We start from the raw sequence: 9,432 nt of genomic DNA on the forward strand, positions 1-9,432 counted from the left end.
TTGTAAAGCAGATAGAAGTTAGGTAGTGCAACACTGCATGAGGCAACAGGACTGTGATACCCAATTCCAAAAATTATTTTCATTATTTTTTTCAGAATGGAGTCTTCAAAGCCACTCACTCTCCTGTGCTTTTTGGAGTTTTTTTCCTAGCAGAAAAAGGAGCTGATGAGTTTAGCTACTTCTGAAACTGCCTTCTCAGCCACAGTGCTAGACCAAAAGCAGTGTTTACTTCTTTACAATGACACTAGCTAGATAATTTATTTGTGTGAGTCTCCAGTAAGACAATATTATTGCAACTTACTGTAAGTTCAGCTGAACTATTGAGCTTCATTGTGCAGGATCCCTAAAAATACAAATGCATTGGTCAGTATTCATTGAAATATATGTATGTAAGTATCTAATTTTTTCTCTTTTTGGTAAATACCTACCAAAGGAATCATGCTGTGAACAAGGGAAATATCCTTGTTTTCTAATCTTTTCATGTACCGCACGATATTTGTCTCAGAGTGATAGCTAGAGAACACAAAATGTGGTGTTAAGGCAAGCAGATTAGCAATCACCAGCTAGTTGATCTGTGCTCTAACATAGAAAAGCCATAAAAAAAGAATTAAGACTGAGGATAATTTTTAATATATACTAGGTACTTCTTTCCAAATTGGTACTTTATGCTTGCTAACAGCAATGTGGATAAAAAATGCTCAGAAATGCTATCAATAAATATGGAATATAAGGGCTCTACTAAGTCTGCTGATACTATGACCTCAAGCAATAGCTTGTACAATGATAATGGAAAAACACATCCCCCATGTGACTATGAGTATTGCTTTGCTCATTTAAAACATGAAAGATATCTAAAAATGCTACTAAATAGATTATTTCAGAGTAATGAGTGACTGTGTGAATACAGTTACAAAACTGTCCCCAACTGACTCCAGTACCACTTTTGAAAGCAGATACTTTCAGATTCCATTAAAATACCAGATATACAGCAATTTCACAAACCTGTTGAAAACCTGATGTGTCAAGAATTTGGAAGTTCTCTTAAACGGGGTGCTAAGGATGCCTTTGGTTTCCTCGCCCATACTCTCAGCAATTAGCTCCTTTGACACAAAAAAACATGGAGTCAAATACTTTCACAGAAATTTCTCTTTTCACGGTCAATTTCCATCAGAACTAGCTTATACTACCAGCTTACCTCAAGATTTAATCAGATCTTTAGGTAAAAAAACAACTTTATTAGCATACATACCTGTATATATTTAGCATGACAACAGCATTATATTAAAACTGGGTACAGATGTCTCAGTAGTTCTCATCTTGGAAGTACTGCCGCTAATTACAAATGACATGCAACAAAAATTCCAGTGGGAGAGAAATAATTGACCACCATATCCTAACCCTCACAAAACATGTAACACCTAAACGCAAGGTGTCCAAGCTGACCGAAAGGACTAAGTGTCACAATCAGAAAATGGCATTAGTTACATAAATCATTGTTATCCCATACTGCATCTTTCTTTAAGCGAGGATCTGAAATTCTCAGTATTTAACAAATGGTCATCATACAGACACCCACTGTCCCAAGAGCAGTTTTGCTTTTCATTAAACTTCTGAAACATTCAGATAATTTAATCCGTATGATCTATTGTCTACTTACAGCTGAAGACTCGCAACCAAAAATCCATAATATGTCATCTAGGTCTTTCTCATTTACAGTTTCATCAAGTGATACTCCAAGCTATGGATAAAAACAACAGTAATTACTCAAAGCTCTTAATTCCAGAGCCATAATATATTTGTTCTGGTCAAGAAAAAATATTCTAGAAACACAGGAGAAAAAAAAAGAAAAAATCAACCTACCCAACAATATGTAAACATTACTTCATTTTATGTAGTAGATACATAAATATATTTTATTTTCATACAATTTTCCAATTCCTACCTTTCCCCTGCTAAACCATCCAAGCCAGATGGCTCACAAGCTTCAAGACTTGTGACCTTACTTCTAATGTTTCTAAGTGTTTTCCCTTTAATAGGAAAATTGCCCATTTTGCTAGACCGCTCCCTCCCCACCCATCCCATTTTAAAGAACATATTAGACTTTGCCAAAAGTCCTTAGTGCCTACCAAAATGTGGTTTAGATTTCAATCTGTCTTTAAACACTGCCACAGCACCTGAATTCTGGACGTCATCTTGCATTTCATCATTAAGTTTTAGAGTCTCTCCAGTCTAGCCCTTAGTGGCATATTTAACATGAAACAATTAGATAATCTTTTTCAATAGGCATAAAATGAAAATACAATGATTATTTCTGGAAATTCAGTTCATCACTTAACAACTTCATTCTTTATATTATCTTTATAATTGACTGATATATCTGAGCAAATTACAAGAAGTCTTAAGTAATTTTGTTCCGTTTAGCACATACAATGACTAGAAACTTAATGCAGAAAAAGTCATGCTACAAAATTTCTGAAAGGTTTAGGAAATTGCTTACTCTGCCATCACTATAAATCCGAAAATTTATCTTTCTAAGAGCTGCCCTGTCCAAAACCTCTTTGACTGAGCATCCACACGTGATCGTCAAGGTATCAAAGAACAGATCATGATGTAGTTTATGACCAGCTCGCCTGAGACCTACAAAAAACAGTAAGTTAATTCTATTAGCTGCATACTGTATTGTTTGCTTACGCAGTACTTGCATAACAACACTATCAATCTCGTAAGTAAATGCTTTTACATAATAAAGCAAAATATTCCCCTCGTGTACAGAGCAGCAAAATCACCAGCTTTTTAGTGAAATGTCACTGCACATAAAATACATCTAAATTAGATTCAGACCTAACTAATAATGCAAATTGAGTCTAAGGAAGATCCTTCTGATACATCAAATTTGTCATATATACAGTAGCAGAGCTGGTATATGAATGCAATAAGGACAAGATCACAAGACTGGAAAGAAAAATTTTATTATAAAAATAGATACTAACTATCATGGAGCTTGCCATAACAAAGTTTAGAGTCTTAGTGCTTTTCACAGCAGCAAAAGGTCTTTCAGCTAAGCTGGCAAATAAAGCATGGATAATTGTGGCAATCATTCCTCAATTCCCAGCATTGCAGTTCTGCATAGCTCCTTCTGACAGCAATAATAGTCATGCCAGTGAAAAAACCTACCAGACCACATAGTCCAGCTGCAGTCGTTATTTTCTGCTACAGATTCTGTGCTTTTGGTCAGCTGTTAAGCTTTGGGATTTCAGTGTTCATAGCAGGTATGATACTCCACCCAACTTAACTGAAATGTTCCTATTTCTTTAATCTCATTTATTACTTATTTTTGCTATGTTATTTTTACTCTGTGAAGATTTCTGTGTGTAAACTATGATGGTCCAGTAAGTGAAGTACAGAGCTTGGAGCTGGAAAACAGCACTTGAATCTTATCATCTAGAGACTCACTGTGTAGACTTCTGTTAGTTTCCCAGGGAAGCAGAAGTAATGCTTGCAAGCTCATATCACATAGATATCTAATTCTTGCATGTCATTATCAGAAGTACACAAAAACATGAGCTATGAATTTTGTGTTAACATGTTCTCTCTAGAATTCAGAGAACACGCTTCAGCTGGCAAAAAAACCCCTGTAAGTTTATTTAAGAAGATGTATTATTTAAGAAGGTGTAAGGATTTAACAATAGTTTCTGCAAACATTAAATACTCACCTTCAGCCAAGATTAGAGTAGCATTGTGTACCCGTCTTGCAATATGCCTTAATCCATCAGACCCATGGTATACACCAAACATGGCTGCCATGTTAGCCAGAAGAGCCTAGGAACCAAATACAGTTTAGGACATTATTACTATTATTATTATCAACAACATCATCATCATCATCATCATCATCATCATCATCATCATCATCATCATCAAAGATTACTTCATGTTAGTTTAGTGGAAAGTTTCTTCAGCACCCAGGGACAACCACATATCCTCAGCTGATGTTATATGTGATTACGTGTTGCCTGCAAAATAAAAGGTGGGAAAGGCAAAATACTTTCATGGAACTGTAAGCACTGATTATGAATTCAATGTCCTTTGAAATGTAACTGTGTCAGCAATTAACAAGAACTTAAATTCAACTACTGCAATGAAGACACTTGAAGACTCTCAAGTAAAGCTAGTCTCATAGGAAATTCATTGTTTAGGACTGGTACAAAACATTTATGGAATATGTCATTAATACTAAGTAATTAAGCTCATTTTAATATTAATAATCCCTCCTCAAAATCTGGCACAACATTAAAAGCATGAGCAAAGCATTAATAGGAGCAGAAAAAGTTATGAATTTGTCTGGCTTAAGCTCTGTGGAGGCATGCTGAAGATAACTATTTTGGATAATTACTTACTTAATCATGGTATTTTCCTGTAAAGATAGCTCTTTGGCAATGTAATATTTTTGCATCAAATTACATAGACAAAAATATAAGTTCTGACAATTTGAACAAGTAGTTTTAGAATTTTAAAATGGATTGTTTTTTGCCTTGAGTGGGCAATTTCAGATCATTAGAATTCCTTTCTGTTTTATTAAGAAATCTGTCTCATTCATAACAAACACAGCACTACTCAGTGGCATTAACCCTATGAGACAGATGGACTCATGACACTGCATGAATTCAGGGCTAAAGTCTTTATTAAAGGAAACACATATTAATACCCTCTTTTCAAGCATGGTTCCATATTTCAAAGGACTCAAAACAAATGCACAAACACCAGGATATCTCAATGTTCTTCATTTTTCTAGTAAAAACTCTCAAAAGTAAAGCTAAGTCAAATTATGTGATGTTAGGACTATAATCTTATGGTTTAACTTCTTCCTTTCTACCACTGAAAATAAAGCACGACAAGTTACCTGTGCGGTGCAGATGTTGCTGGTAGCTTTATCCCTCCTGATATGCTGCTCTCGTGTTTGCAAAGCAAGTCGGTACACTTCCTTTCCGTTTGCATCTCTAAGTCACAAGCGAAAATGTTGCTTCTGTTACTTTAAAATTACAGTAATTTAAGACACTAGGCTCTATGCATGCTAATCTGAAACTAGTTATCTATCCTCAGAGACAGAAAGGTGCTAGAGAAAATAAAGCGTAAATCAGGACAGTTGTGATATAGAATCATAGAATCGTTAAGGTTAGAAAAGACCTCCTAAGATCATCGTGTCCAACCCTCAACCCAACACCCTCATGCCCACTAAACCACGTCCCTAAGCACCTCATCTACACGTCTTTTAAATACTTTCGGGGAGGGGGCCTCAGCCACTTCCCTGGGCAGCCTGTTCCAATGTTTGACCACTCTTTCAGTAAAGAAATTTTTCCTAGTATCCAAGCTAAACCTGCCTTGGTGCAACTTGAGGCCATTTCCTCCTCTCCTATCACTAGTTACTTGGGAGAAGAGACCAACACCCATCTCACTACAACCTCCTTTCAGGTAGTTGTAGAGCGCACAGTGAGTTTTCTAAGCATACTACACCAAAACTTGGTACTTGCCTTAAAATGCCACAGATTATTGCAACTGTTTTAACTGAATAGTAATCCAGAACTTAATTTGAACAAATACTGAGAAGGCAGTATCTTTTCTAATGATGTCAAGTAAGAGCATGTTGAGTCTGTGAATAAAACAAGGTTGTATGAGATAACTGAAAGGGCTCTGGCCAATCCATCCTTTAAGAGGTCCTTCTGTAGGGTTCCTAACATGTTAAAAGTGGAGAAGTAAGAGTAAATCTAATACCCTTTAAAACTATGAAAACTTCCAGAACAGCCACAAAAAGAAATGGACAAACTATGTACACATATATATAAATATATATATATGTACATATGTGGGGGTTTGAATAGCTAGACTACTTGCCTCAAGTACTTGTGCACCAGTTATATGATATTTATATCACTTTTACTCTAGCAGTTGTTTGGGGATTTTGACTATACAGCTTAGTTTATCATCAGTCCATCCAGAGGGACCTTGAGAGGCTGGAGAAATGGGCTAACAGGAACCTCATGAAGCTCAACAAGGGGAAGTGCAAAGTGCTGCACCTGGCGAAGAACCCCATGCACCAATACATGCTGGGGGCCACCCAGCTGGAAAGCAGCTTGGCAGAAAACACCCTGAGAGTCCTGGGAGACACCAAGCTGAACATGAGCAAAGAAGGTGAATGGTATCCTGGACTGCATTAGGCAAAGCTTTGCCAACAAGCCACGGGAGGTGATCCCTGCCCTCTCCTTAGAACTGGTGAGGCCACACCTGGAGTGCTGTGTCCAATTCTGAGCTCCTCAGAACAAGAGAAATATGGAGGTACTGGAGAGAGTCCAGTGAAGGGCCACAAAGATGTTGAAGGGACTGGAGCATCCCTCCTATGTGGAAAGGGTGAGAGAGCTGGGATGGTTCAGCCTGGAGAAGAGAAGGCTCAGGGAGGACCTCATCAATGTATATAAATACCTAAAGGGAGAGTGCAGAGGGGACAGAGCCAGGCTTTTATCAGCAATGCCCAGTGACAGGACCAGAGGCAATGGGTGCAGACTGAAACACAGGGGGTTCCTCCTGAACATGAGGAAACACTTTTCCGTTGTGAGGGTGACTGAGCACTAGCACAGGTGGTCCATAGAATCTGTGGAGTCTCCTTCCTTGGAGATCTTCAAAAGACATCTGGACACAGTCCTGGGCTACTGGCTCTACATCACTCTGCTTGAGCAGGGGGGTTGGACCACATGACCTTCAGAGATCCCTTCCAACCCCAATCATTCTGCGATTTTGTGATCAAAAACTTAAAAAAATCCACTGCAGAAAGCTGCATTAAGAAAGTACCATAGCTTTTTCCCTTTTAACATTTTCTTTTCCAACTTTCTTGAGATGCAGAAAGATGAAAGTAGATTAAAAATATTAAACTAGGTGTAGTCACAGAGTAGCAGTAGCATGGCCTTGATAAATAGAACTACTGTTCTTTTGTAGAGGATTGTACCAGGCTTCTGATCAAAATCTGAATTGGGGATCAGATTTCAGAACTATGAGTAAAGCCTAAGGATACCCTTAGAATAAGCAAGACGATTAAAAATATATTTGAAGGATTATTACTATATAAATGAAAAATTTCTAAGCTTATTGATAACTATTAGTCATTAGTTATTTTGGTTACTAAAGTACTGAATAGCTTCAGTGCCAAAGATATGCAGTCTTTCCAGCAACAATCACTTTGCATTTCTACTATTCCCAGTTAGACATCTTCTCAAAATTCAAAATATGTCCCAATAACAGAGAATTAGAGGTAAGCTTTTGCACACATTTCTCTGCTTTGTTTAAGCTTGACTAAAATTTGAACTAGATTAAGTTCCTTCTTGATTATTCGGGAGGTTCACTGAATTTTTCTACTTCTTCCCATTTATGTTTTTAACAACTGGATGTCAGAGAAAATGGTATAACAGTACAGAATAAGCGGAATAAGTTAGCTTGTAAAGCCTCATGCCAACACAATTAATCCTCTCTGCTGTTTCAGTTCTCTCTTCATCCCACATTGCAGCAAGCACTGTAGACAGCTCACAGCTTCCTTCTGCACAAATGTAATTTTTTAAGCTTGCTTCCTAAAAATTGAAGGTAACTTTTGTTCTCCCAGTTTTCAAGAAAAACAGGTGTTCGGCACAACACCATGGTCAGCTGTTATTCATAAAGGCTGCACAAGATGGTCATAATGTCTTTTATTTTGATTTTCCTTGAAGACGCTAATGGTGAAGGGAGACCTTACCTTGTAACGCCCACCATTCTGCCCGGCATCATTCTCACTAGATTTTCCTTGACAGCAAAGAATGCCGCGTGGGGTCCCCCATAGCAGAGCGGCACGCCAAACCTCTGGGAGTTACCCAGGACAACATCTACCCCAAACTCTCCAGGAGGCTTCAGAATACATAGAGCCAGAAGATCAGTCGCGCAGCAGGCGAGAGTCTGAGAACACAAGTGCATAAAGCAGTCAGACTCTTTTCTGAAGGAATGGTGTTTGCGTGGGAGCTAAGTTTGAACAAGATATAGCTTCAAACAGTTCCATATAACTTCCACAGAGCTGAGATGCAATGGTTGTGATGGTTGTAATGGTTATCAGTTGCGGAGAGCTCAAGGGTAATACTTTAGATGGTATCTCATGTAAAACTTTCTACGACTTCGGCTGTTTGATGCATCAGACTGAAATCTGTGAGACCATTAAAATTTACTTTACCCCATTCTGATGAGCTCTTTCAACTAGTTCAGAGAAGTCTTCCACCTTCCCTTCAGTGTCCGGATACTGAAATAATACTCCACTGACATCCTTTCCACTGAAATCCATCTCATGTGGTAATTTGAGCTCAGTAATAACACCTGTATAACTGGAAAACAAAAACGTGCAGGAGACAACATATTCAAACCACTTCCTGCCTTGGAGTGATACTTAATATGATGTTTTCATGGACTTATATATGACTTTTTTCTTTAACATACAGACAGTTGAATCTGCTTTGCAGCACTAAATATTGAGGAAGTTTCATGTCATGGCATATAGTACTGAAGAATAATTGCATTTGGTATCATCATCAGAAATATAGAGCAAAGCAGAGCAGAGGATGCATAAGCTATTTGATATCAACATTTTGCTGCTTTAGCATATTTAACTTGGACAACCAAATCATATTTTTAGACGGTTATTTTAAACTGTAAACTTAAACTGGATTTAGCTTTCATTAGAAGAGAAGTTTTGCTATCTAGGGTAATTCATTTCCTAGTTAAAAAAAAATGACCAGACTGAATTTAGTAACCAAATGTATATATTTGCACAAACAACTTAAGGGGAAATTAAAGATTTTCTTTTTATCAGATGTTTAGTCTCTTTTTAAACATCTTTAATTACTTTGCAGTTGTATTTAAAAAGTAGAAACAATGCCAAATGTTAACGGATTTCTGCTCCTATTTTGCAAAGAAAGCATAATCCTATATTCCAGAAATGTTAGGTATATGGTGAAGAGGCACAGATGAAAAATGATTCAATGTAAGTGAAAAGATATGGTGGAAAATGGAGAAGAACATTACTTTGCTCTGGTTTGGACCACTGCTATTGTTTGAGGGTGGCATCTGGCATCTACATAGAACTTCCTTCTCTTGTTGTGCCTGTTAAAACGAAAGGAAAAAAAGAAGGTTACATATCAAGAATATATTGTTTTCCATGGAAATAAAATTAATTGGTTTTCTAAATGTGAGTTTTCCTAAGTTGTTAAAAGGCAGTTGTAAATTTTGGTTATCATAACTAAATTAAGATTGAATGAAGATTCTGGTCCATTTAAAATAAGAAAGTTAATTTCAAACATTCAAATGAGATTCATACAGACAAAAATTAAAACAGACTAGAAACAGAACAAGGACCTAACTTAACAAGCTGCAGGA

General features: G+C 37.1%; 1 protein-coding gene across 1 annotated transcript in view; it reads right to left on the bottom strand.

Annotated features, from left to right (window-relative positions):
- Positions 1–301: 301 nt before the first annotated feature.
- The window catches only part of LOC104081051 (glycine dehydrogenase (decarboxylating), mitochondrial-like), a gene marked incomplete at its 3' end in the record, with an annotated part of 19,813 nt that continues 10,682 nt past the window's right edge, over positions 302–9,432 (bottom strand). Inside the window, exons 3-12 of the mRNA XM_009583644.1 lie at positions 9,082–9,159; positions 8,237–8,384; positions 7,772–7,968; positions 4,901–4,997; positions 3,714–3,819; positions 2,498–2,637; positions 1,658–1,738; positions 1,003–1,100; positions 429–513; positions 302–343 (exon numbers count right to left, since the gene is read on the bottom strand). Of these exons, the coding sequence (XP_009581939.1) occupies positions 302–343; positions 429–513; positions 1,003–1,100; positions 1,658–1,738; positions 2,498–2,637; positions 3,714–3,819; positions 4,901–4,997; positions 7,772–7,968; positions 8,237–8,384; positions 9,082–9,159 (1,072 nt within the window). The remainder of the gene's footprint in view (positions 344–428; positions 514–1,002; positions 1,101–1,657; positions 1,739–2,497; positions 2,638–3,713; positions 3,820–4,900; positions 4,998–7,771; positions 7,969–8,236; positions 8,385–9,081; positions 9,160–9,432) is intronic.

The sequence above is a fragment of the Fulmarus glacialis genome, unplaced genomic scaffold (assembly GCF_000690835.1).
Source record: "Fulmarus glacialis isolate BGI_N327 unplaced genomic scaffold, ASM69083v1 scaffold8208, whole genome shotgun sequence".
NCBI lineage: Eukaryota > Metazoa > Chordata > Aves > Procellariiformes > Procellariidae > Fulmarus > Fulmarus glacialis.